Here is a 25,588-nt window from a genome sequence, read left to right as displayed (position 1 = left end):
GGCCACCACTAAAGGTTCACGGGGGAGGATAGAGCTCGTTTCTAAATTGCGTAGCTAGGGACGTAGGCGCACATTAGTGACGTGTCGGGGTAATCACGGTTAACGCCCGGACACAACTTCAAATAGTTATTTTACAAAACCTTTTAGTGATATAGTTATATCGTATTTAATTTATCAATGTTTATTTAATCAGTAATCGATTACATAAGCATTGAAAGCGGTAATAATAACGGATTAATTTATACGAGCAAATTTGTTCTGAAATCGGGAGCGCGGACACGTCGTGGTAATCAATTTTTGACGACTTACGATTTTTTTTAAATTACTTAATTAACTATTATTAACTATCTCTGTGGTTTAACAACAAGAACCAAAGTTATACTATTAGATAAAAATATTTGTTACTAAAATATTATGATATTCGGGTACTTTTTGGCCCCGGACACGTGATTTTCTTGGCCGGTGGAATGACCCAAGTATACAGCGGGTCTAGTCAAAACGCACTTTAAAATCGCAAACCCATCGCAAACCAGTCGCAAACATATAAACAAATCGCAAAAGAGGTCGATAACAAAAAAGGCTTAGTCAAACGGCAAAAAATCGAATCGCAAAGCCCTACCTATCGATAATCGAAAGACTGGATTGAAATTTCCCATACAAAGGCTTAGCCAACATGCATTTAAGACTCAATCAAAATCGAATCGAATCGCAACACCCGCCATTTTCATTGCGATTACTAAAACCCCGGTGATAAGCTTCGATTCGATCGAAAACCAATAGGGTGAGTTGTACCACCTAACTTTGACCGTAACTATGACGTTAACCGGTGTTTTTTGTATGGAGTTTGACAGATTTTAGACGTTTGTCAAAGTTAAACTAAGATGGTGCAACCCACCCTAAGGCTGTTTTGACAAATCCGTATCGCGATGTCGTTTTGACAGTTAGTTTGACGGCGAAGCATAGACGTAAACAGAGAGCAGAAAGAAGGAAGATACAAATTAAAAAAAAAAAGCTAAAAAAAGTAAAAACAATCGCAAAGTCATAGACATTTTTTAACTTTTATTCGATTTTGAATGAACTTTTATATCGCCGTGTCGTTGGTGGTTCAATGTGCATTTTGGCTGCCATTTTCCGATCGAATCGAATTACTGGTGACGCGGCGACTGACATTAGTGAAAACTTCATATTGGTTTGCGATGGCATTTTGACTAGACCCACAGGGCGACTTTGCAATAAGTATCCAAATTTTTATTCAATAACTGAGAAATAAGACATAATGCAGACTTGACTTACTAAGGGCGGATTCGATCAAACAAAGGTAAATATTAATCTTAGAATAAATCGTCAGCTTTGATATATTTTCCATACTGAAACTGTCAATGTGTCAGTTATACCAGGAGTTATTCTCGGATAAAAGTTTGGTCGATTCTGGCCTTAATGTCTAATGTCTCCTAGATGGGGCAGAAGACATGTAGTCAGTGTAAATATGCGGACGAACGCTGTGACATTTTTGAAGCTGTAAGAGTCGATTTTTTTACGAAAAATATACTTTCATGTTCTGTCTACTATACTGTTGAAAGTCTGCTGCACTCGCCTCTACTGCGATTTAATCCAACTATTTCTCAACGCAAAGTCACTCCCGTGGGGTAGGCGGAGTTGTATTTTCCTCTAATCTCTACCGTGCTATAATAAATCATCGTAAGATACCTCTATCCTGTGGGAGGTAGGTAGTCAGCCAACTTTGTTGTTATTAAAACTATACGAAACCGAATTTCCTGATATTTCTCCCGTGTATTGTACTGCTGTTGGAATTTCCAGTCGTTCATTCGTTCATCGAATGGTTTGTTCTAAATTCAAATGAGTCAATCACTAAGGCTGAGTTGTACCATCTTATTTAACAATGTCATAACCATAACCGGTGTTTTTTGGATGGAGTTTGACAGACTTTTGACGTTTTTTAAAGTTAAATTAAGATGGTGCAACCCAACCTAAAACTTTCAGAAACGATGAATAAATTAAAACAATAAAGTTTTCTTCTCAGCATCAGCAGATAACACTGGTCAACAAAAAATCAAAATGAAAATGGTGCCGAGATTCTGTTGATAGTTTATTATTAGGTGTGTATTAGTAATAATAAAAATATTTTTCTTTTTTTTTTCCTACGTGTAGTTTTGGATCTACCCTCAGTTTTAAAATTTAGCTTTAATCGGTACTTTGGTTGCACAGTTTGTAGTGTTCTCGGTACATTTTTATAAATGCATTTATTTTAATATCATGTCTACATTGCCAAGAAGTTGTCTCAATAATCAAAATGTATTTCTGTTACATTGATGGTGTGTACACAGTTAAAAAGTTCAAAAATTCAGGAAAGATTTTATTAAAAGTGCTTATTTTTCTTACTTTAAGTCGGAAATTGTGGTTGTATTCAAGCCGTGGATACCCAAAATTGTTTTTATAATCTTCTGTGAACACTTAAGGCAATGTTACAATGGTCAAAGTAGCCGTAACATGAAGTTCAGAGTGGAGAAAGTGAGGAAAGAACAAAAAAAAATCCTAGTTTGAGCATAATTTTTTTTTAAATTAATTTATTAAGTAATTTTTAATGGTCCATAAATAACAATATTAATAAAAGATACTGATTTCTTAAGTTCGATGGACTATTTGGAACGATTTGCATAGATTTTGTTAATTGAAATTACAATTTTTTTTTCGGAAATCACTAGTCCGGTAACTACTCTGAAATTGTGAGACATGCCTTAAAAACTCAGGATGTCATAATTTTTATCAAAGAGCACTACCTCCACAGTCATCTTGACCAATTCCCAGAGAATCTTGGGTCACTATAGCATGCTATAGCTAAGAATAGAGAGAGCGATGCTATCAAGACCTAAAAACCATTGGAAGAGAGGTACCAAGGCTGATGGGATCGGTATATGATGGCTGATTACTGCTGGAGGATGTAACGTGATAGTTCCATTACACCTCATTCACAAAAGTCGTGGAAAATAAAGTTTTTAAGCATTTCAAAATATTATAAACGCTGATTTTGGTGAAATTTTGTATTTTTCTATACACGTCACCACACGTAGCTACTAAAGCAACCAGCATAAGGTCCTCAATCAAAAAATATATACAGTTCCTTGGCACCAAAACCACTGTTGACCAGTGTAATATGTCGTCCCGAAGTGAAGTTATATTTGGGACTTGCATTATTGTCCTGAGTAGGTACATACAAAGATTTAGATTTTTGATTATGAAATTTTTAAAAAGGCTAAGTTAAAATTAAAGACATTACGTAGCTGCCTGCTGACTAGCTAGCCTTATGTAGCTGATAAGTGATAGAAAAATTTACGAACAAACGGATTTTTTTCTTACTACCTATATTAAAGCGAAAGGTCACTGGATGACTCACTCATCACAAAATGTCAAAAAGTACACTTGTACTTTCTGGAGAAAACTCATGCACTAAGCACACTAGCTAATCTCAAATTTTGCATGAGGTTTCCTTTTAGAACGTAGGTGCTCACTACGACGGGATTTTGCAAAATTCAACCTCAAAGGGAGTAAAACGGGATCCACTCGTTCGAAGTCGCGGACGGCCACTAGTTTATTTATGATATTAATACCGATTCACTGGAAATAGAGCTGAGAGTGTTATTCAACAAACATAAATGAAATCACGTGTTAACCAACTAGTTCTAAAAGACGTCTCATATGAAGTTTTGCTATAAAATTCTACGTGACAGAAGACATAACTAAAACTATTTAAAAATGGAGGAGTTTAAAAACTCTGACCGCCCACTTCCAAAGTTTATTCCCCAGGTGGACAGATGGACTCAGTAAAATGTTAAATTTTACTTTTGAACCCATAAATCATGATCATGCGTCCATCCCGTGGGACACCAACTAAAAACACGACGCCATTTTAGTTTACGGTATTTAGCAACTTTGACATTCATTCATTCCTCTTAATATGGCCTTCGTTCAATATCATTCGTTCGTTAATTCAATTTGTATTGTGATTGATGTCATTCGTTCGGAAAGTTTGATCGTATAAAACTTTTAGGTTATAAATTATTTATTAAATTTTCAAGCTTGCTAAACTAAAACTTGTTTTTTTTAAATAGTTTTAATGAAAGGTTTACTGATTTGATGAAGGGCCAAGAATAAAAAAATTGTCATTTCTTATGAGTATTTTTTGGTTGTCTGCGCACTGCTACTGCATTTACCTATACGAGTGCCGAGTCTGTTTATGATCAATGATTTTCTGGTAGAGAATGCTTCTTTTTTCCATTACTTACTCGTACCTACTTAAACACGAAATTGGCAAATAGTAAAAATTAATATTTTCAAATAATAACTTAGTAAAATTTTACAGAACATTGCTTTAAAAGTGATCCATTTTGTCCATTGTCAAACGAAATGTTTAACGATAACAACAGCCAACAAAAAGGGCAAAAAACCTATGTTTTAACTAAAAGCGAACGGATATCAGAGTTTAAATAGCTAAAGTTAGTTTTGCCTCCAGAGGGAAGAGGTGCGGTATCTACGTGATTTATGTGCGACTCGTTCTAGATTACACCTAAAATGTGACACGGATCTGTCTGTTTGTCAGGTGCTTAGGTATTAAGGCCGTTTTTTATTTGGGGAAAAAAAATACCGTCTTACGCGGACGGTATTTAAAATTGACGTCCACCTGCAAGGTGTACCGACGACCTCACGAGGGTAGCAGGAAGGCGCTGGATGCAGGCTGAAACCAACCTGTCATTATGGAAATCGTTGGGGGAGGCCTATGTTCAGCAGTGGACGTTATGACGGCTGAAATGATGATGATGATTAAAATAATGCTATGTTGTGTCATAGTAATCAAAAAGCTAAGACTATAAAATGGGAACGATAGAGTAGTGAATTGATCGTTGATTTGGCGAAGGTGGACCTGGTCATTATTATGGAAATCCTTGAAGAATCTTGGTTGAAACGAACGAACGCATTTTCCTATATCAATATTTAGCTTACGTAGGTGAATTTCTCAAACATTTTAATAAAACATTGCTTTATTTCGAGCTAATCTTCACTTCAGTTTTGCAGTACACATAAATCACTTCAAAATATACGTCTCGAAGGAGATTGCACAATGTTAAAACTGCATTTTACTCAAAATTCCACTTTCTCTTATTCAGGTAGGATTTAATATTGTTTTTTTCTTTACGAATTCTTGCGCGTGATATCAGTTGTTATTAAAATATTGTGGCACTAGCTGAGACCGCCATTTTTTGTTTTTGTGTTTTTTTTTATTAGATTCCCAGCTAAATAAAATCTCTCATTTATGTGGCACTGTATTAAATGGAAATATCAATCGGATTTGGATCAACACATTGTTTTTTTTATGTAACAGGAGGCAAACGAGCAGACGGATCACCTGATGGTAAGTGATTACCGTCGACCATAGACACCCGTTAGACACTGTTGAGAAAAATGTGCTATCATACAGTGAAATTAAATATATCAGAAGTTCTAGGACCAAATGCAGGCAACATTGAAATCTGTAACTTAAAAAAATATAGTTTTTTTTATTTATAATGGATGTAAAATGTAGGTTTTTTCTGTATTATGTGCATTCTCCTTAATTAATTTATCACCTCCACCATGTAACACTTATTTAATTCTGAAACACCATAACCATCATTTCAAGGGCCCCATTTAAGAATCATATCCAGTACTCGTACAAGGCTGAAGCATGCTGAAGGCACTGAACGAAATACGTCATACACTACGAGAAATTTATTGATTGAAAGGCTTTATGGTGTAAAATGAAATATAATGTAAATAAAAATCAAATTAAATATTTAAATAAAAAATAAAATAAATAAAATTAATTCAAGAGTTGAAAAGTCAAGAGGAAGAGAAAAAAGTGACAGTCGTAAAAAACATAAAAATAAAAAGCAAGTTTCTCGCCAGCCAGGCGAACGGCCAAGGAGTTTGGTCGTATGCGACCTCTACAATAATAATTTCAACAGGCACTAAGGATGGGTTGCAACTTTAACTTTAACAAACGTCAAAAGTCTGTCAAACTCCATAAAAACACCGGTTACGGTTATAGTTACGGTTAAAGCCATAAAGCAGTTCCTTACATAACTCACCGTAAAGATACGTGTCTGAGGAGATTGCAGTTATTAAAACTGTGCATATAAAACTCGACATTCCACTTTTCTCAAAATCAGGTGGGATTTAATAATGTTTTACGAAAACTCGCGCGTGATCTCGTTTAATATTAAAATATTGTGTTATAAAAACCGGTGGAATGACGTTGGTGGAAATATAAATCTAAATAAAGGAAGAGTTTGCTTTCTTTTTTGAGGATATTCAGTGGTTCCTCAAGAAAAGAGGGTGTTAAGTTTTTTGTTTTAAATCAAGTTTTCAATATTTAAAGTTTTTTGGATTTTTCAAAATCATTTCTTGAATTTCATTTAAAAAAAATATTTTTTATTTTACCTCGTAATTTGTCGAAGCCTCTCCAACCCGTCTGACCACTGTGGGGAGTGCCTCTGATAAATTAGAGGGTCGTGCTCCTGCAGGGAAAACTAAATGACCTGATGATGAAATTGATGAAGATATTTCAAAGGTTTTCAGGAACTTTGCTGATGACATTCTTTAATACCATGAAGTCATGCTTAAAAGGCTAGACTCGTTCTCAGACTTTTCAAGTTATTCACCTCGTATGTTGTAAAACCTGAGATTTAATATGAGTGGATGGCGATAAAAGTTTGAAATGATCGATAATCTTGGATCATTTTGGACATTTACCATTATTAGGTGGTAAGTCTTACATTTTTTAAGAAAATCTTGGGATTTACCGTAGTTCAGGTCCACAGTAACAATTACATATAATTTAGTTTAACTATTTACCCAGTCCAGATGAATATTATTACAATAATTTACAATTTCGAAACTACCCATAAACGTATAGCATCAGATTTATCTGTCACTGAGTTTGCAACAAAATTCAACCGGCCCAATCAATTTGCGCCCTTATCAACCTCGTTATAGGTTCCAAGTTGGCGTAATAACTAGGGCCATTAACTGTGGCTAGGTCCGGAAACTTCTGGAAAATTTTCAGTCTGTATTACGAGGGCGATAAGGTCGGGAATTGCTAGCTCGTTTAGAAGGCACACGGGATACGGCGCATATAAATAAAGCTAGATGCATACTTTTCGATTGCTAGCTAACGTACTGCCGCTCCAATAAGCTTTAAAAAGCACGATGTAAGGCTGCTGGATAGCTGGATGTGTCTTGGAAATGTTTTAAAAGTCTTCAAATGTAGCTTACTTTGCTTTGTCACCTGTCATCCGCTTTGCACTTGAGGGAAGTCGAACCTTAACTTCGAACTCCTCCTATGTTCTTCTGATTAATTTCGTTGCGGATCCAATGACAGTTTAACTTTCAACTTGACCTTCACTGGTTGGGTTTTTATTGGCGGTCAAGCTGTAGATCATGGCTACACAGGAGTTGCAGCGGTGGGTACAAGAGGTGGGAATAGTCCCGTAAATATGTTGCTTACTGTTAGGAGTTACAATAGTACCTACAGAAAGTTGGCTAGTAGCGACCATAAACTGATTTGGCCAGGGAGGTCTCCGACTCAGTGGACTAATGATCTGGTGAAGGTCGCGGGAAGCACCTAGATGCGGGCAGTACAGGAGCAGCCGTTGTGGAAATCCCTGGAGGAGGCCTTTGTCCAGCAGTGGACATCTTATAGTTCAAATTACCTGTAAAACTTAGGCAGCAGATTAATTACTGGTAGTATTTGGATAGCCAAAGATCAAGAGCTCAGTGGGAACTATGCAAAAGAAGCCCCATAATTAATTCCCAAACCCCATCGACAGATAGCAGCAGATAGCTGCAACATTTTTCTGTTGCAAAAAACGACTTGTCTTCAATGTAAAAGTTCGGAGCAGACTTAAGTATACCTAATAAATTATTTTGCTTATTTAAAACAACTTAGAATCATGTTTTCGCTGTACAAAAGCACTTTTCAAGAAGTCAGCTAAACTAAGAATTCCTTAATAATGAGAGAAGGACGTTGACATTAACTAGGCCTTTAATTTTGGGATGACTCAGAGACAAGTCTAATTTGTTTCACCTTCATTTATCTAGACAAAATTTAGTTCAGCTTTTAGTAAATGTCTAGTCTTGTTAGCAGAAATTTAAGTTTCCCAGGAGTATAAAATTAAATGTTTTATCACTTAGTAATATTATAAGACGTGAAGTTTGTGTGTTTTTTATATTAGGAAGTAATCTCTAGAAAGACTGAACCGACACGGGCGAAGCTGAAAAAACGGGTTTGAGACGTAATAAAAACGAATTTTAGTTTTAATTTCGGTATCATCTTTTATAACATGATGCTGAAGTTTTATACAATCAACGTTGACCTAGATTTACTTTGAAAATGCAGTTTTATCCAGATGTCAGATTCAGTCACCTTACATCAGTGTAGCCGGGAAATGCGCCCGGGAACAAATGGTAAGCGCCCGCGTTTCCGACGATACAACGACCAGCGTTCCTTAGCGGTCACTGCACTGTGATTAGAGAGTGAGTGAGCGACGTCGTTAGTGAGTGAGTGACAACGTTAGTGAGTGAATGGGATTTAAAAAAAATACCTACTTTACAAGTAGAAAAATCTTGAGTGACAAAGTAAAAGGTTAATGATATTATTCTTCTTTCACAGTCCGAAATTCACAACACTGATTAGAGAGTGAGTGAGCGATGCCGTTGTGAGTGAATGGAAAATTAATTTTCATTTTCAAAAACTTTTACAAACACCGCGAACTGAAGCGAATGAACGACACGGTTGTATTAAAGAAATGGATAGATCAAAACGATTGTGCTCATTTTTGGTCGTAAACAGTGTATTATTCACTCATTTTACTCATATGATTTATCGTTATGTACTGGGCTGGTATGTACCCTTGACTGCATCTTACTTACTTAAAATCCGGTCATTACGGTCAAATCACTGCTTTTTTCTGCATAAAAGTGGGGCAAATGTGTCACAATACAAAGCCACCTTATGGCAAGCAATCGATACCACCCATTTTCATTGAGTTTCGAATGTGAAAATCGTAAGTTTTTTAAAAAGCTTCTCGCCCGTCTTCACAAACGATGCTTGCTTATTTGAATCAGCAAATCGAACGCAGAGCGTTGAATGGAGCTCTGTGATTGGTTCGTATGTCACCTTGTGCGTCCACGCGCACTGGGTGACCTCATAGTAGGTAATGTTTGTGAATATGGGCTTTTATGTCATACTCAATAATAATTAGCAAGTCATAAGTCATTTCAAAAGTAAAAAAATAATAACTCTCCTTTTGGCGCAATCGGGTAAATAACAGCGTTAATGTACCTACTGTGATTCGATTGAGTGAACGAAGGACATGATAAGTATGTAATCATTTACAAACTGAAAATTCATATTTTCAATAAAATTTTACTACCAATGACAGCAATAATCTATAATAATAATTGTGCTACATATAAATATGAATCGCAAAATGTGTTGGTAAGCGTATAACTCAACAACGCCTGGACCAATTTTACCAATTCTTTTTTTAATGTTTTAGGGCGAGAAAAAATCGTATAATTTCCGCGTAAACCCAAAAATCAGCTCTTTTTTCACGCGGGCGAAGCCGCGGGCGGAAAGCTAGTATATTATAAATATTTTTTCAAGCAATAAATTAACGCCAGTCTTCAGTCACCGATCGGTAGCCTATAAGGAAGCACGATAAATCTTATCGCAGCCCTTCTATTCTAAGTTGCGTCGACATTAAATTTATAGTCACTAAAAACCAAAGATGTCCCTAAGCCTGGTTTCCACCAATGCGAAGCGGTGCGAAGCGGAGCACAGTTTTTTGAATAACCAGTCAGCCGCCCTAGACAAATGCAAAATGTGACAGTTTTTCTGTCGAAAGATGATCGAAGCCTTTTTTTTGTATGGAATTGCAAGGGATTCGATTTTCCATTCAATCTAATAGTGCCACTTATCTAGACCCACTGATTCCATTATTTGCATATCTCCACTCCGCTCCGCTTCGGTGGAAATGGATCGAGCGGAGAAGTGTCGGGCGAATTTGTTTTTCTATAGAATTTGACAGCGGCGGAGATGTGCGGAACGGTGCGGTGTTTCATAGATAGTACACAAATCTCCTCTCGTCTCCGCTCCGCTTTGGTGGAAATAGCCGTCCAGCTTCGCCGCACATCTCTTGTCTCCGCACCGCTCCACCTTGGTGGAATCCAGGCCTAAAAACCAAAGATGTGGCGTGACGAGCAGGGCCCAAGTGGTGCGGAGAAGAGCGGAGCGGTGCAAAGATGTGCGAAGCGGTGGTATTCCATAGATAGCAATATACCGACAGAAATGCACAGCTCACACATCTCTCGTCTCCGCACCGTTCTTCTCCGCTCCGCTTTGGTGGGAACCAGGCTTAAAAACCAAAGATGTGACGTGACGAGGCCCAAAATCACCGGGCCGAGTCACGCACCATCATAGCATGCCGAGTGCCGCCGTTTGTGTCGTAAAACATAACGACTAGCGCTGATGTCGATGCGATGTCGATATTTTTGCTGATGGTAATGTGGGATATGATATTGTCGATGTTTATATCGATTTTGTCGTAATTATTATCGGGTAATTTAAACTCATTTTTGGGAAAAAGTGTAATAGTGATAAATAGCCCAATAGTGTTGGCGTCGGACTGGCGGAGTCGAGATCCGAGCCGATGCCGCTAGAGTATTGGTATTGTAGTGAAAGCCACTCGTAACACAAGCATATTTACTTAGCTAACCACGGGAAGTTAAGGGGACGATTAGTTCGTTCGTTTCAGCCAAATGACGTCCACTGCTAGACAAAGGCCTCCCCCGAGTCTTTCCATAATGAACGATCCTGCGCTGCCCGCATCCATGACGATTAGTAAATTCTTTTTTAATGCTATTTTAAATTTTTCTTACGAATTATAACACAATTTCTGTCTACTAGCCAGCGACCCATTTAGAGGTTGCTAACCTGACACACATTTCATTTATTGCCTGTCTCACTGGTCTAGTGCCCTCAGCATTAGTTGTAGCATTGTTATCGTTTATCCACGTCTTAAATAATATTGTCACTATGAATCATAGGTTTCACTTAACGAAACTTATTGTAAGGGAGTGACAAAATGAGCCTTATTTATCGTACAAGAGAAACCCATCTATTCTATCAATCTTGTAAATGTGGATGTTTCTAGGAATAGATAAAAGGATTTCAAATCTTTTATTTGCATTACCTGTGTGGTTAAGTTGGTAAATAGTAGAATAATACATCACACCACCCTGATTTGTTCTATCATGATTTAGCAATTTTAAAAATAAAAGATTCTTAGGCTGAGTTGCACCTCCTAACTTTAACAGTAACTTTAACGGTAACTGGTGTTTTTTGTATGGAATTTGACAGATTTTTGACGTATGCTAAAGTTAAAGTGATGGTGCAACCCAGCCTTGGAAGTAAAACTTGGTCGATGTTTAGCTCTATCGATAAAACATCGATATTTTATAGACAGAAAAATCGCGTCGCATCACTAATAACGACTCGGCCCTGCCTAAACGACTTCAGAACATTCGATAACACTTCCAGTAAATTACGCACTAATGTGCGTTTTTAATGAAAACGTATGGTTCGGTGTAATGTCACGCAAGCTTGGAGGCTTTGTCGGAATATGTATGGATTTGACGAAATTGTGTATGATTTTGTTATCCGTTCTCAGTTCACTGGGGAATGGTCTAACGTGTCCAAGCAACAACAGAATCTAGCTAAGTACTTCGTTCGTTCGTTTCAGACAAATGACGTCCACTGCTGGACAAAGCTCCCCCCAGGATTTCTACAAAGATCGGTCCTGCACCGCCCGTATGCAGGCACCTCCCGCGACCCTCACCAGATCGTCGGTCCACCTAATGGGAGGCCTGCCCACACTACGTCTTCCGGCTCGTGGCGTCAATCGATAAATTTTCTGCCCCAGCGGCCATCAGCTCCGCAAGCTATATGCCCTGCCCACTGCCACTTGATTTTTATCTAGCTACTATGTTAACAAAGTTCAACTCCTAAGGGGGTAAAACGGGGTCCAAGCGTACGAAGTCGCGGGCGGCCGCTAGTAAGGAATAAAAATATGACATTTAATTTCATTTTCATGCAGGCACCTTTATGCAGCTGTCTTGCGTAGTGCCACTGCTTTGACGTGCGTTAGTCACGTTCTGCTGGCGACACGGACAAGACCTGGATTCCCTAAAAATATTACCTAGAGATACATATTATGTATTTGGAAAAGGAAATGAAATCCTGATAATCTAGCGGATTTTTTTTGTGCAGAACGTGGCAGAGCGTGGCAGGTACTGACCACAATCGCATCTGAGGGCTTAGTGTGAGTTTACATCAACGTCACTTGCGCGCGCGTCGCAAGCGCGTTATAAAATATATGATGATTAGAGTTCTTGAAAGTTTCCGCTAGAGGCGCTGTACATTCCTACGCAGTCGACATCGAATGCGTTTGACGTAAACTCACACTACGCCCCCTGATGTTATGTGAGATGCAGTCTAGGATGGTGTACCAGCCAAGTATGTATACTTGCCCAGTAAATGAGTATTCACACTCGCCTTGAAGAGCCCTGGATTATAGTTTTCGGGAAAGACAACAGCATTTATCCTGAAGTAATTAATTGATTTTAGCCATACAATTTCTGAAATGTTACATCAATATTATGAGTTCATAATTCTAGTAATTCAATAGATATTTATGTACGAGTAACTATTAAACATGTATATGAACTTTCAATGGGGTTCGGCGTACATAGCGTTGATTTCCATGATAAAATTCGTAATATTTTGTCACGAGCACCTTCAAACATTGTCACCTGTATGTTGCTGACAGCTTTGTGTTTACTCTCACAACATTTCCGCTATATTAGTATCTAAAAAAAATACAAAATATTTGTAGGTACTTTTAGGAATTATTTTAGAAAATCAGTTTTCACTGAAACAGAACGAAATGTTTACTGGTAAACCGCTGTGTCACATCTAAAACGAAACTAGCCAGTCTTTCAGCGACTTAGCCCACTTTTAGCTTGGTCCACAGGCCAAGTCGCTGGATTGATTTTTAAAATATTTTTTCTTCTGGCAATATTTTAAGATTCTAGAATAGATTTGGTGTTAAATTTAATAATAAAACATTGAAAGAAGGACTCAAACAAACCATGCTGTTAATATTTATAAACGGATCAAACGGTCATGATACTTGAAAAATACAATACTAAAGGAATATGCAAACCAGGTGATTACGGAATACTTTGACGCTTCCAAGTCGGTATTGTGCCACAAGCGGCACAAGTCACAGCCACGAGCCGTCTTGAACACATCGCGCGCAATTTAGATAACGCTATGTGATGCATGTGACACACGCGCGTTGAGGATGGCGAGCGGAGTTAATGCATCCTTCTTTTTTACTAAAAAAATTAGAAAAAGGCCTCTTCCAAAAATTTTACACTCCTGAATTCACATGCCATACGCACATTGCAGTTGTAAGTATTCATTATTTATTTTTTAAAGATGCCTTCCCCAACACTCTTGGAGATGCACGCAACACACGCGTTATTGCATCATTTCTTGTAAACGTAAGACCACTGCTGGACAAGGGCCTCCACCTCCTGAAGGCCTCCTCATACTGCTGAAGTCACAGCCATAGGAATATTTTCACATTCATGCCTCAATCCTTTCATGGCTCTACTGAAATGTAAAGCAACATCTTCTGTGCCAGCTAATCATAGATCTCAATTAACTGAACTAATATTGTGTTTAAGTGCAAACCTTTTTTTTTGTAACAAAAGTCCATTCCATCGAGGGAAATACTCTACTCAAAAATTAAAGCGATACCATGTGCTTGTAACGTTAACAAAATCTCAGGCATCCATTACCCATCAAAAATTTATCACTCCCACATCAAACCAGGTGATTACACCAATATTTCAGAGCCTCCAAATCGCTGCGTATTGTGGCACAAGTCCCAGCAATGAGACGTCTTGAACACATCGCGCAATTTAGATAACGCGACACACGGACGTGACGAACGGCGAGCGGATTTATTGCATTTATTTAAAGCTTTAAATTATGCTCGCGAGACGTAAGTGGTTCTTTCAAGCGATTTACGAGCTATTTTCGTGCAGAATCTGAAATTACAATCGAATTCGAACATTTGGATTAAATTATTTCAGTAAAAGTTAACAATTTATATAACTGATTCAACGAAAAAACCACAATCTCTTCGCTATGTAAAATGCGAGGGATTCAATTCAAGCTATAATTTAATTTATTAAACACAATTATTAGATATAAATACTAAAGATTTTATTAACAAAATATGGAATTGTTACAGCATTGATGAATGTCAACATTCCATTATAAATTAAACATAATTATTCAATGTTGACCGTTATTAGCATTCACATTACTGTATTCAGTTAATATTGCACACTCATAGCATTAATGAATCATTAATAGGCCACGTCATAATAGTGCTGCTAATTTCTGTATAAACATCTTTCATCATAAGGTACTTGATACAAATAAGGCCTACCTAACTTTAAATGCTTATATTTCAATAAATATTAACGCCAATCAACAAAAACAAGGTTAATTAACTTCTTCCATCCTTTAATTTTAGCAATATTACAAAAAATAACAAAATTTTTAGCTAAATCTATCCAAAATAAGCAAATTACGAAACCACTAATTTTGGCTTTATTAAATCACCTACACGGAATAAGGCCTATATGATTCAAATGCCTGTAGACCTTAAAATTGAGCTTGTATTAAAATAAATGCGGTCTTATAACATTAAACACGTCGATTTGTTTGCGTTATCAAAATTTTACATACCAAGTAAACAGAAATATACTGTATATCTCAAGATAAACTTAAATTCCACTTATTAAAAATAATACATAAATTATAGACAAAAATTAATATTCATAGTAACGTAGTAATGATTCCTTACTTAAATTATCAAAAAAAATATCAAAAACAAACAATATTATTTTTTTGTATAGGGCTTATTAAAACACCGTGTTCGAATAAGGCCTACACATAAAACCTTTTAAATAAATCAGTTTAGGGACACAATTTAGTCTTGAATTTTTGTAAACAAAATGAGATCTCAATTTTTGTTAGAACCAGGGCATAAAAAGGCTTCTGAATCATCTCTACGAACAACCTACACAATCTTTGTGATACCACCAAAAGCAGTCCTTTATGTTCGCATATCTGCTACATTGTCTTCGAGAGAGGCATGATAATACCAGCTTTTATTCTCCTTTCCTTTAGAATTATACATACGACTTTTTTTTCTTATTTTTTACTGGTTTTGTATTTTGTTTCTTTTTTTTACAGGTTTTGTAATGTTTTTCGACTCTGTTTTATTTTTCTTTTCTGTGTTGTTAGTTACATTCTTATTAAATAAATATTTAGTTACTTTTTGACTCATTTAGTTTAATGAATTTGTCCGTAATCAGGTGTTGACATAAGTATCTAATATGGCCTACCATGCTGAAATAAGGCCTAGGCCTTATTAGATATCCCGCTCTTGTTGTCTTTAAAAATTTACAAATAATGCATCTATAGCCAGTAGTACAAATTAAGGTAATTATTAGCTAGTAAGAAATATTTAGAAACGATTACTAAGAAAAGCTTAATCTAAAACAGCGTCATTTTACCGAAAATTTAAGATGAAATCGCCAGATTTTTATAGGAGAGCACGAAATCACCCACCACCTTAGAAGAACGCGTGCCAATTGGTGCTGGGATCGTGGATCGGGACGCTCTTGCACTCTACCGGGTTGTAGGGCATATGAGTACGTGTCCTTGAAGTATTATCCCGGTCGGATGTATTTATCTGTGTTTTCTGATGTATAGGCCTTATTAGAACGTAGGCCTTATTTGTATCAAGTACCTTACTAGCTGCAGTTTACATTCAAGCAGAATCACATCGCATTGCTTGACGTTTTTGTACTTATTTTTTATCTGACTAACGATTATATAAACTTTTTTCGTTTCTTTTTTTCTCGTAAAGCTTATTATTTTATTCCTTTATTTTTGAATAATAAATTTAGTATTTCAGATTTCCTCTTAACTCGTCTTAACAATTAATAAACTTACCGATCTGAACACAATAAAAATCCACATTCTACATGTCCTACGTATTGTGTTCGCATGCAAATGTTCTTGACAGCGTACACAATTATAGGTTTGTTGCAAAATAGATCTTACTTAAACCACATAAGACGCTACAGTACTTAGCTTGAAGTGTCGCCTATACCAGCACAAGCAGAATTAATGCTCGCATGCAAAACAAGCAAATTATTCGCCGTTCCGCGCGCCCGTATATTTATGTACTTACAAATTCTTCTTACCTCGATTTATTGGCAGAATATCTTCAAGTATCTGCGTTCGCACAAGCACTTCTGTCTTTGGAATAAGAACGGTATTCCATTGTGTTTCTCCATAATTTGGTTTGTGATTTCGTTCAATTCAACCTGTCGCGTCGGGCGGGGGTAGGGTGGCGTTGTTTTGTGTTTTTTGTGGGACATGTGAAAAAAATGGGTCAATTATTAAAAAAATATACATTATTATGGTTTTCTTTCATGTGGCTTTCACTGATTCATTGGATAATAGTAGAGGGCTTGTAATCTAAAAAAAATTCTTCAAAAAGTTAAGCATGCCACTAATTAATAATTGTCGTTGGTTAAATGTGTGAAACGGACATTTATTATGATTATTATCATTATGTACCACATTTACTGCAATAAAGATATTCTTATTCTTAATGTCAATGGGTGGTGGTGATTGCTAGTCAGATCAAACTCGTTTGATCCCTCTTTCTCAAATGTTATCATCTTTTTTATTTCAGCCAAAGGACTCTGCTGAACATAGGCTTCTCCCATTAATATCCAGATTGGCCGCTTGGAGCCGCATCAAAAAGCTTTTTATCCTTCAAAATCACAAAACAATGGTCACCCCCAATACCCGCGGAGGCCTCCTGTTTCAACCGATTGTATTCATGGTTTGTCCCGGATTTTATAGCTGTATTGAATCTTAAAATTGAATTCCTGTGTTGGGACGTTTTTTTATTTCGGTGCAAACATTTCATTGCCGGCTCCGGATCGTTGATTTGTTCCTTCAGGATTTAAGACCTGGTTTTCAGGAATTGGAGCTTGACAAGTGGGGGTGTTAGTCGAGGTTTTACATTTACATTCTGTTATTGGTTTTGTGTTGAACTTTTGAAGCAATGAGTGTTCGTAGTGTACGAATTTATAGATTTTTGGTTGCTTTGTTGCTTATGTTACGGTACGACTCAACCTTAACTACACTCGACATCAAATAAATCGCACCTCCCGCGACAAGCATTTTCAAACGAATGCTTCCCCACTTCCCACCAATATTGGCACCATTTGAAATTTTGAAAAAAAATATTTCATTAAAGGAAAGGTTTTTACCCCAAAAATGTGTCTTTAGAAGGATCCAGAGTCACTTCTTAAAAAAATAGGTAATTACGCTAGAGCCAACTTTTATGGCTATAAAAAAGTTGGGATTAATCGCTATCCACCTGTTAAATAGGACACGTGAGATCATTATTTGGTTTTATAACCATAAAAATTGGTCTAATTGATCCCATAGGTGGACCCAAAGTGAGGTATTTTTTCAAGTCACATTTATGGTATATGTTAATCATTTATTAAGAAATTAAATGTGTTTTCTTTAAGTATATTTATTGGGCTTTCAAATAACACCAATATTGTTGGGGCACCATGATTGTGTCAGAAGAAAATCGTTAAAGTTCGCGTCGCGGAAGGTGCGGTTTATTTGATGTTGAGTATAGTTTGTGTTGCATAATAAATAAATCTGTTACTTATACTTTTAATTAAAGTATTATCCTTCGGATAAAGATTAGTTAAGAATCGGTCATTATGAAGTGAATTGAAATGTCACCTGAGGCAATACAATTTTTCAAGCATAATATTTTTTCGTCTATCATGAGAACTGCAGTATTTAAAGAATAAATAAAATATTCTGAACTATTTACAAATATAATAAAGGCTAAATTGGGTCAGACTACATTCTCAGTTTCGTCTCTCCACCCGACACGATAATTATATTCGTATTTTCAAGGAAACAAACTTCCCTGGAATTATAATAATATGAAAAGTGCAATGGCCAAGCCAGCCAAGAAAGGTTGGTTGCCTGCATCCTGCGGTTGGTAGCGCCTTCCTGCTACCTTTATGAGGTCGTCGGTCCACCTTGTAGGACGTCCACGCTGCGCTTTCCAGTGGCCTCCACTCCAGAACCTTGGGCCCCATCGGCCGTTAGTTCTGCGTACTATGTGTGCCCTGCTCATTGCGACTTCAGCTTGCTAATCTCAATCATAAATATAAGTATTTTTCCTGAGTGTGACTCTCGTGCTGACTACAATAAACATCTACAGTGGTATTATGATTGATTATATTTGTCTCACAAGACTTGATCCACCTACCTTTTTAGCAAACTCACCGAATTCAGACTTATCGTGAGAATGCAGCTTTATTTATTTTGGTTGACGCGAACGCTCTCGCCTTTATAGGTTGAAGTGGAAAATTTTGGAGTAGGGGGACTTACGTTGACGATATTATATTATGCTCCAAGATTTCTATATTCGCTGTACCTATTTGGAATTTTGGATTAAGTTTGGAGACAAAATTAGAGTAAGTTAAAGAAGCAAGTGTTTATTTCATGCCATTTTATATTTATTAGAATTCCTTACAGGTTTAATCTTGTGACTGCAAAATGATCCACGCACTTTAAAAATTAGAATGGTAATTTTTTTATTACTGCGAAGTTAAATCGCGAGTGAGAAATATAATTTATTTTATAATAGCTTTCCGCCCGCGGCATCGCCCGCGTGGAATTTTGTCTGTCACAGAAAAACTCTATCGCGCGCGTCCCTGTTTCAAAAACCGGGAACAAAACTATTCTATGTCCTTTCCCGGGACTCAAACTATCTCTATGCCAAATTTCATCAAAATCGGTTCAGTAGTTTTGACGTGAAAGAGAGACAGACAGACAGAGTTACTTTCCCATTTATAATATTAGTATGGATTTATTTATTTTATTTAGGAAAACCAGGGCTTTACAGTTTTCACGTTTTTTAGTAACAAGTCGTTAAATTAGCAAATTATTCATGTAAGTGATATGGTGATATGATTCATACCATAAACTCATATACTATGACATGATAGTCTCTAGTTAAAACTACGCAAAGGTAAACGTTCAATGAGAGCTTAAAAGCTTAGAAGTCAGCATTTAAATACCAACCACAGAGGATTTTTACCTCACAATATTATAGGGCATCTCGAGTCAGCTGACTCTATCCGTACCTATTGCAGAATGTTATGTACTCAAATAAGTATTTACAACGATCTCCCTTACTGTGCAGTTTTCACAAGTTGGGATTTCGGGCTTTTCTGAGCAGAAATGCTTTATTTAACTTAACATAAACAGCTGTTTAGGCATGAAGACGTAAGAGAGGTAAAATTCAGGAAAACCGGTTGCCTGAAAATATCTTCCTTACTGTGCAGTTTTTACAAGTTCGGATTTCAGGCTTCTCTGAGCATAATCGCTATATTTAACTAAACAAAAACAGCTGTTTAGGCATGAAGATGAACATCAACAGACTCAGAAAAATCGATTGCCTGAAAAATCGAAGGTTTGTAGTATCATCATAATTTCAGCCATAGGACGTTACATCGACTACTGAACATAGGCCTTCCCCAATGATTTCCATAAAGACCGATTGGTAGCGGCCTGCTTTCAGTGTCTTCTTGCTACCTTTACGAGGTTGTCGGTCCAGCTAGTGGGTGGACGTCCTCCTGCTTCATCGGCCATCAGTTTGTGTATTATAATAACATTTAAACAAGCCCTAAGACATTTAAAAACTTTGTTGCACACTCGCTCCGAGTTCCAAATATTGAAATGATAATTATTTCACACCAAAAGAAAACATTTTTTCTCGAAACCTGGTTAGCATAATTTTCAGTAAGAAATCTTTTTGTTAGAAGCCTGTTTTCGTGGAACTCTTCGTTCAAGAGTTGATTTCTGAAAAACATAAAATACGTTAGCTTTTTGTTCTTCTACTCTACAGATAACAATGATATTTTTTTCCTCAAGGAAAATAATATGACATGCTAAGCAGGTAAAGTAGAATGCAATTTATTTACTCTTAATTAATTACTCTTATTTAATCTAACGTATTATTTACAAAAAAAAATGAGAAACTAAATTTTTAATGGTGTTTTTTCCTTAAATAAGCGCGGATTTCTTATGCTCGTTTTCTACAATACCAAATTTTTAAGTGAAAAAAAAATCCTTTTATGTGTTATCATAGGGGTCACTTAAAAATTAGGGATTTAACGTGAAAACGGGCATTAGATTCCTTTTCTTATAGAAAAAAGTCCTGTATAAGAGCGGTTTTAGTAAAATACGTTGGTGTCATTTTTTAGTTAACCGTAAACAATTAATTATTTAATTACTCCGAAAAAAAAACTTTTGTTTTATAACGTAACATCGGCATCTTGGAGTCGTAACGTAACAAAATAAATACTCAAATGTGCTGTACATTTACACTAAAATCTTTGTGGGAACCGGGAAATAAAGTCGACAACGCAAACTCGTCGCGACGTCTCATTGCGCGGTGACGGATGGGAGCGGATTGCGAGCAAGACTGATGGTTTGTCAGATAGTTTTTACTTTCGGCTTTTTACACCACGCCCGTGATGCGACGACGTGCGTCCGGATTTTTGTTATTTTGTTTGTGGGCTGTTAGACGGTTTCCTGTTTATTTTTAGAACTTTTAAAAATATTGACTAAAACTGCAACGTTATTAAAAAAAACTGGCGTTAAGAGTTGGCGTTAGGCAGTTCGATTTTTTCAAGTTTTTTTTTTAATATTTAAAACTGCCTCCAATGCAATTGTAAAATGGTTTCACCCTATCTATCTAGTGCTTTACGTACTCATTTTAGTTACTATGTCCACTGATGAACAGGCCTCCCCTATAATATTTAGATTTGCCGGTTGGTAGCTCTACCTTTATAAGGTCATCTGTCCTAAAGTGCTTCAGATACATTTAATTAAATAAATATAATATCTGTAAGATGCTAGTAGTTGAGTAGATTAGGACTAACTTTATTATATTATCATTGTCTCTACGTCATTGAAAAGCTCTTGAAATAAAAAAAACTTCATATTTCACGAAATTCTGTTAGGAGTACGGGCTGAAAACTATTTGTACAAAGATAATTTATTCTTTTCACAGTTTCATTCAGCTTCAGTGCGACATAAAATGCCTTTTGTTGTGAAAAATAAAATATGAATTTACTTTGCATTTTTTAACATAACTTGTTTGGTTAAAACAATTATTATTGTGACCAATTGATGTCCTTAAAAACAATTATCAATCCTTCCGATTTATTAAGTTTACACTTAACATGTATTCAAATCACAGGTATATCTATATCTGTGATTCAAATGTTATCTACATAGTTTGTGGTGTACTTAATTATAGAAAATGAAATAAATATTAGGAGTAATTTACAGTTGAATTTGACAACTAAAAAATCGCTGACTTGATTCTGAAACTTTTGCTAAAGATAAAACGTTTAAAATTAATATTAGGAGTAATTTACAGTTGAATTGACAACTAAAAAATCGCTGACTTGATTCTGAAACTTTTGCTAAAGATAAAACGTTTAAAATTGATTGCAAAATCTCTCTTTTTGGGTAACTCGGTATGCTGTACATACAAGCATTTTATTATTCAGATCGTGCAACCCAAAGTACCCAAAATGACGAAGGTACGATGTTTGTTCAGTGAAATATTAAAACTCGTAATTTGTTCGTAAATTAATTAGAATGGGTTGACTACTCTTCTGATTATTTAATTGACTAGGCTAATCTAATCTTTAAGTTAATTTTGTTGGGAATTAATGCGGGTGAAGTTCGCTTGCAATCTCAATCCCTTTTGTCAAAATGAAAGATGCTCTGTCAAAGTTGTTTAGCATTTGAATTATGGTTTTTTCATTTATCTAGGCAAGTTATAATGGTATAATACTTCTCAATTATGCTCCAGGGACTTAAAATAATAATGATATCAACATTACTATGATTTCTTCTTTTTTGATGACTAGAACTTTCTAAATTTCTACACATAAATAGTAGCGTCCGTCATTCCTTCATTCCAACACTGTCTGTCACTGATACTGTCCGTTAAACTTCTCAAGATGGGACAACAGATTTTGACAGCGTCCTATAATTTCATCAATCAGTCCAGCGCAGCAACCTTGAAGTCCCTTAACTGTTTGAAAACAATAAAAAAGCGCACTCGCATTTCGTACGTTTATTAATAATAAACTGGTTTAACTCAAAAAATCTGTTTTTAGAGTTTCTATTTAATTTATCTTAAAAACTTTTAAGTTAAAAACTCTTAATGATGATGCAATAAACGACATTTCATAGCTGATATTATTTACTGATGAAAATAATAAAAGCCCAAAATTCTACAGATTTTGACAGCTTAAAAAAGTATGTATTCTACATCAGGATGGTTGGTGGTTGGTGTCAAATCCCCAATCGTGGATAAAATCCACCTGGACTCTATCCTCAAGCAAAAGCTTTCCTAAAAACCTTTCCCCAAATAACATAATTACCAAGAAATAAAAAAAATAATGCAGTGTCTCTTGCTCTTCGAGTATCCACGGAAGACCAGGGTCGTGGTGTCCCTTAGGACACCTCGGCATGATGCTGAGTGGATACCGTTTCGGTGATACGCACATTACCTACTCTATTTAGTTTTATTTTCATTCTTTTTCTTGTCAATTTTATAGAAATGTGAATTATTCCGTTTGTTCCAGTGGACTTCGTGCCGGTGTCAACGATGGACGTCGAAGCGGTGGTGGGGCGGAGCGCCTCGCTGCCCTGCGACATCGAGCCAGACTCCAATGAGGACCGGGTCTACATGGTGCTGTGGTTCCGGCATGCTGGGGGCAAGCCGCTGTACAGGTAGGTCTAGATCAGATTAAAATGACATACTGCAAATAAAACTAGAGTGCTGGTTTAATAATGCCTCGATTAGCATCTAAACGTCAAGATTTAAAGGATTTAAAGCACCTTCAAATTAGATTTGTGACGAAGCGCTGCAGTGGCATCACAGCATTATAATTCCTCTATGTTGCCGAACCACTACTATTGCCGTTGCGTCTTTGCCTACCTTATGATTAGTCTTTACCAGAAAAATCCAGGGCAAAATCCTAGAGGATTCATAAAGTCGAGGATAGATATAGAAAGTATTTATTTGTCTCAAAACAGGCTAAACAAGTTATTACAGTATACAACAGTATAGGAGGAAGAATGATGAAGAACGACTAAAAAGACAGAATCTTTTCAGTAATAGATGCGTACTTAGGCGTCGTTTCCAATCCTGCCCTCAATTCCTAAAAGAGGTTCAAATCAAATAAAAAGACCTACCAAAACATAATTATCGCCCCGAAACGTATTGAATATGATCCGTAAGCGTAAGTATTTGTGAATATCAATTCAAAACATTCATCCGGGACACATTAACATTCGAGGGTATTGATAAAATTCCGAATAATTCAAGGACCGATACATCGCCTCGTTAAATGGGGGAACAGGATTTAGGTCATAGCATACTTATCAACTCGGAAGGGGATCAACACCCTATCGCCTTTCGCGAGCTGTCATCGCCTTACGTGCGCTGTCAACCGCGAGGCAATGCGTTTACGTTACGGTGCGGTTAGGTGTGCGTTGCAGTACGGACTGTCATACAAAGAATACTGACTGCCTCGAGTTGATGGTTACGATGCCTTTCCGGGTTGTTAAGTGCGCTAGGTCCTTTAAGCGTCCATTTTGATGGTTTTTTGAATACACTTTTTGAAGTTAGGAAACACAGTGCAATCAGGTAGGTATGTCCAAAATATCATCATCATTTCAGCCATAGGACGTCCACTGCTGAACATAGGCCTCCCATCGCGCCTGGAAGTGGCCTACATCCAGCGCCTTCCTGCTACCTTTATGATATGTGATTTAATATAATTTATTTCCCTTACTTAAATTAAAAGAAAACATGCTGTCCTACTAAATAAGGTTCACTGTTGTACCCTTATTTGTTTATTTAAGCTTTAAATAAAGCCATATAAACTTAATGCCATAATGCATTCTCTATCACTTGACCTTTGGACCAACACTCTACTCTCTCTCTCTCTACTTTCTGTCTACTCTATTACAAGTTAAATGCGTATTCTAACTCGAATCAATGTGTTTCTCTTTATAATAACAGCTTTCAGCTCCAAGAGCACTTATCCCTGAGCATTAGTATCGCAATCCGTACAGGTACAATTTGAGCATCTCAAAATATCGTAATACGAACGTATTCTACACAGTATAGAAAGAAAGAAAGAAAGAAAAATGATTATTTGGTACAGATGACTGCACATCAAGCTGAAAACTGGGGCATCTCAATTATTTTTAAATTTTGGCGTTGCATAATTTAAATTGTAACTTACAACAACAACTAGGTCGAAACGTCAAGCAAAAGCAAGTTTTTTTTTAGTTTTTTCCTAATCGTGTACTGCATTTAATGTGGGAAATGTTATGTTACGATAATAGATGCTATTTAAAGAATGCAGTCTAATATACAAACTACAAGCTTTGCTTAGTTTGGGACAAGAGGCGCAGTGTAAAATTTCCAAGGATATTTATTTAATGTGCTGTTGACTTTAAATGACATATCATTACTATTAATAATCAGGCTTTAAAGTGGAAACATCATAGTCTTATTAATACGAAAAAGAAAAATATAAAGAAACGGGCCTGCTAAAAAAGAATTAGATCTGAATACTAAGTGAATAGACTTTCTACATAATTTGTACTGTAGCACAGATCCGGCCTTGTTGGCGATTTCGATGTAACCCCGATATGGTATATTGAAACTGATGGAGACCCGCTTAGTGGTAAGAGCTGGCTCACGGGATACAACAAAGAATACTGACGGTTTTCTTTTGTTAGGTTCAAACTATATCTATAGTCAGTTTATGGTTTGTAAGAGTCCCCAATTGTAGCATTTTTTTAACGTAAGCAATTAAAAAATTTAAACATTTTTGGGTGACACGTTCAATATAACGTGGCAAGGTATTTATATTTATGTATACTGTATCGCTACTGTTTCAAGAGTCCCCTCAACATTATTTGAATCTTGTTGCCCTATATTAAGATCCAAAATGATGAAAATGATTAACTTGCTGACGCTTAACAAATAAGGTAAAATTCGAAGCTTTATTTTCGTAGAATGTTTACTGGTGTGCATTTTTCTTCACAAAAAACAAGAGATTTTTGGATGCTTTCTACTGGAAATATTTTATTTTTCAGTTGTCACCTTATTATATCAGAGATGCGGAATTATTTTCCAAATATATTTTTAAGGCTGGG

At 36.4% G+C, this 25,588-nt stretch overlaps 1 protein-coding gene across 1 annotated transcript in view; it reads left to right on the top strand.

The window, feature by feature from the left end:
* LOC135081905 (nephrin-like) overlaps positions 1-25,588 on the top strand; it is a 183,528-nt gene that overhangs the window by 76,827 nt on the left and 81,113 nt on the right. The window contains exon 4 of the mRNA XM_063976686.1: positions 22,996-23,143. Coding sequence (XP_063832756.1) covers positions 22,996-23,143 — 148 coding nt within the window. The remainder of the gene's footprint in view (positions 1-22,995; positions 23,144-25,588) is intronic.

The sequence above is a fragment of the Ostrinia nubilalis genome, chromosome 20 (genome assembly GCF_963855985.1).
Source record: "Ostrinia nubilalis chromosome 20, ilOstNubi1.1, whole genome shotgun sequence".
Lineage (NCBI taxonomy): Eukaryota > Metazoa > Arthropoda > Insecta > Lepidoptera > Crambidae > Ostrinia > Ostrinia nubilalis.
The sequence above is the reverse complement of the archived record's forward strand: the minus strand, read 5'-3'. Positions and strand labels throughout refer to the sequence as shown.